Source organism: Fukomys damarensis, unplaced genomic scaffold (assembly GCF_012274545.1).
Source record: "Fukomys damarensis isolate Sample0158 unplaced genomic scaffold, DMR_v1.0_HiC HiC_scaffold_19, whole genome shotgun sequence".
Classification (NCBI taxonomy): Eukaryota; Metazoa; Chordata; class Mammalia; order Rodentia; family Bathyergidae; genus Fukomys; species Fukomys damarensis.
Window position 1 is genome coordinate 11,096,110 of NW_022900931.1, and position 3,427 is coordinate 11,099,536.

The window sequence follows — 3,427 nt, forward strand, 5'->3', positions numbered from 1 at the left end:
AAAGTTCTGTAGGTTGCAAGTCTGTACGAATGCAAACCGTATGAGCCTTTTTGTTTCAGTAAAGGATGCTTTGGCGACATAAACCTGTTTGTCTTCATGACAGGCAACTCCTGGTTAGAGTCAAGTTTTATATGATAAAATGTGTTCCATGGGAACATGCCCTTTTTGAACTTCCTGATATACACGCAAGACTGATTTCATGAGTTTCTTGATATTTGCAGTTAACTCCCATGTGCTCTTTACTGGGCTTCTCTTTTGCTTTTCTCCTTCCCTGTGCTGTCAGTGCTACTCACTATGGCATTTTCTTTTAGCTTTATGGATCTCATACTTGCTACTGCTTTCTGATGCTGTCTCTTTGGCACCAAACTAGCCAAGGTACCACTGTGAGTCCAGAATGGATCCACCAGTGAGCTCAGACTTGTCCACACTGCACTGAGAGGTGTGGACATGGCTGCTAGAAATCAGACAAGAGAGCAAGCCGTCTCCTGGGAGAGCTTTACTTTACACCCAGTGGCAAGAGCATAAGCACAGGACAACAGACTCAGCACAAGAGCAAAGCGTTAGTCCCAGGAGGAAAAGGACAATTCTATGAAGAGCCACAACTGGAACTTCTCCCCATCACCCTAAGCTCAGCATGTATCTTATAAATATGTTCAGGGACTAATGTAGCAGAGACTGTCTAGGTGCTCCCCAAACTCATTTCTTTGCTTTCCCTTCCTGACTACTGAGTTCTAGCAAAATCAGTGTGGGCAGAAGTCACCTACACCAGCTCCAGGCCTGTGTGGTATGGGATACAAATGATCCAGTGAAGGCTCCAAGGGGTTAAGGGTGAAGAAGCCCCAGACTGGAAGACCCTACTCCCCGAGTGGCTGGGAGGAACACAGCCCCAGTGCTGCCTATTCTGCCCCCTGCTTTGTGATGTAAGCAAAAAATGAACTTGTGTTTTCTAATATCACTGAACTGCTGAGGTTGTTTGTTATGACATTAACTTTGTCCTGATTGACTCACTAAGTAAAAATGGGAAGATCTGTCTAATCAGAACTCTGCATCTGACCTTGAGAAATATCCAGTACAGCACTGGCCATTTTCTAATGTATAATTTAGGAAGAAGAGAGTTCATTCTTTCCTACTTTGCATTGTACTGCAAAGTTTTCACATTTTAATCCATGATGTCACACTGACTGGTGAGAGTCACGGGAGATGTCTCTCCCCAGCCACTTTTGCTTTACTTTTCTGGAGGCAAACCAAGTTCACAAGTCAGGGGACTCCCGGGCTTATCTACATTTTCCATTTTCCATTTGAAAAACACAGATGAACAGAACTGAGTTATTTCTCTCCAATGTGGCTTATGCAGGAAGCCATAGTTGCCAGCTCTTATAAATCTCAAAGTGTCTTGCACTTGATCAAAGGATGATGAGATCTACAGTTCTTATGATAAAATGGAAAAAATAATGTAGCAGGATGAGAGATTTCTGGCAGGGGCAAGGAAAACCAAAAGGGAAAAAATGCTGAGGGACCTGGGGAGGGAAGATTTCTCAGCATCTGCTTTCCCTTGAAAATCATTTGGGCAAAGCTGGGTGATTATGAGGGAATGTAAATGCTATGTAGATCAGGCCTAGAAGTCGAAGGGGCTGGAGATGCCACGTCTATTTGATGTGTGTCTGCTCACATTTGTTTGTGTGTACACACAGGAGTGGGTGCATACAAGCAGGCACTTCGGGTAATTATCCAGGGTGAAGCAGAGTTTTTCATCAAAATTTAAACTGTACAATTTTACTTTACTTAGCTCACATAAGGGAAATTCCTGGAACATACCTTTTCGATAAAAAAATGAACAGGTTTTCTCCCTTTCCTTCTATCCCATGTAACGTGGCTGCTCTGGTCCACTCACCCCTTGCTCTAGAAGCTCAAGTTCTTGTTATTCTGCAACTAAAACTGCCATATCCTTTGTGTTTCTACACTTGAAGGTCATTTTTTTCGGTCTTTGCATCCCAGAATGTGTTCTAATTAGCCAATCTGATATCAGGCAAGTAACTACTCGCTTGCTGTAACTTGTGTTTCTTTTTTTAGATGACCTACATTGATGTAAAATATGTTTTTTAATCATACCTCCAGAGAAGTGGCAAACAGTACACATTTTGGGTATTTATTGCAGAATGCTGAAGGAATTAATCCATAAATAAATTATTGAACCCTTAATTTATTATTAACTTTATTGTTAGTAAGTTAAAATTTAAAATGTAAAAAATTAATAAATTATCAATCAAAAGAAGAGTTAACCCTAATAAAACACGAATGGCAAGGCACTATTGTACATGCCTTACATTTAATTTAATTCTCAGTACAACTCTGTGGAACAGGAACTACTTTAACTCCATTTTGTAGATGAGGAAATTGAGGCTGGAAGAGATTAAGCATCTAGCTGTCTGTGTGGCTGGTAGGACGACAGAGCTAGGATTTGAACTCAGGAGGCCACGCTCAGAGCCTGGGCTCCGTTAGAGCCAGTGATCTTTCTTCAAAGGGAAGGGAGGTGGAGACCGGTGCAGACTCTGGGGTCACTGAGGCAGAAGAGTCCTAGCTATAGTTCCTCACGGGATGATGCGGCTTCTGAAGTGAGTGGCATATTGGAGCTTTTACTGTGACACTAAGAAGTGCCCTCATTTCTCCAGATCTTGGTTTTCTCTTCAACAAAACAAGGAGATGGAATAGGTAGCCTCTAAGATCATTCTGGTTCCAAGAGAATGTAGCATCTTTAGCATTCCTGCATTAAAACGTTGATCTTCTGGCGTCTCTGGGGAAGAAGCAAGTTGGTTCTTGCTTCCCAGACTTGACACGTCAGAAGATGCGGGACAAGGTGCTGAGTAGACTCCTGCAAAGAACCGGGAACAGGAAATGTGGGTTAGAGTTCCAGGGCACTGCAGCGTGCACCTAAGAAACGTAAAAGAGATAACTTGAACTGTGCGTTTTAAACAGATCACACGATGTCATTCTCACATGAGTTCATAAAGTAGGTAGTGTCCTCTGCACTTAAAAATAATGAAGCTGAAGCTCAGACAAACATCCCAAGTGACTTGCCCAAGACGTCCCAGCCTGTGAGCAAGGCAGATAGGCTTCAAATCCAGCTCGTTCAACCGCAAAGCCCACGCACACTTTCGCAAGCCGCGCCTAAGTACGTTATCTCAAGCAGTCTCTCCACAAGCCTCGGGGGTGGCTCTTGTTCGCGCACACGGATGACACTTACAGTGGGGAGGGGACCTGCTAGGTGGCCTGTGCTGCAGCCCACGCGCAGCCCCGCAACGAACTACACTTCCCGGCAGGACGCGCCGCGCGCACGCGCACTGGGGCCTCCGCCATGGCGACAGTGCTGTCCAGGGCGCTCAAGCTCCCGGGTAAGGAGGCGCAGCCTCGCGACCCCCTGTCCTCGCCG

At 44.7% G+C, this 3,427-nt stretch overlaps 1 protein-coding gene across 1 annotated transcript in view; it reads left to right on the forward strand.

Moving 5' to 3' along the window:
- Positions 1–3,209: 3,209 nt before the first annotated feature.
- Fam234b (family with sequence similarity 234 member B) overlaps positions 3,210–3,427 on the forward strand; it is a 31,682-nt gene continuing 31,464 nt past the window's right edge. The window contains exon 1 of the mRNA XM_010638407.3: positions 3,210–3,389. Coding sequence (XP_010636709.1) covers positions 3,353–3,389 — 37 coding nt within the window. The 5' untranslated portion in view covers positions 3,210–3,352. The remainder of the gene's footprint in view (positions 3,390–3,427) is intronic.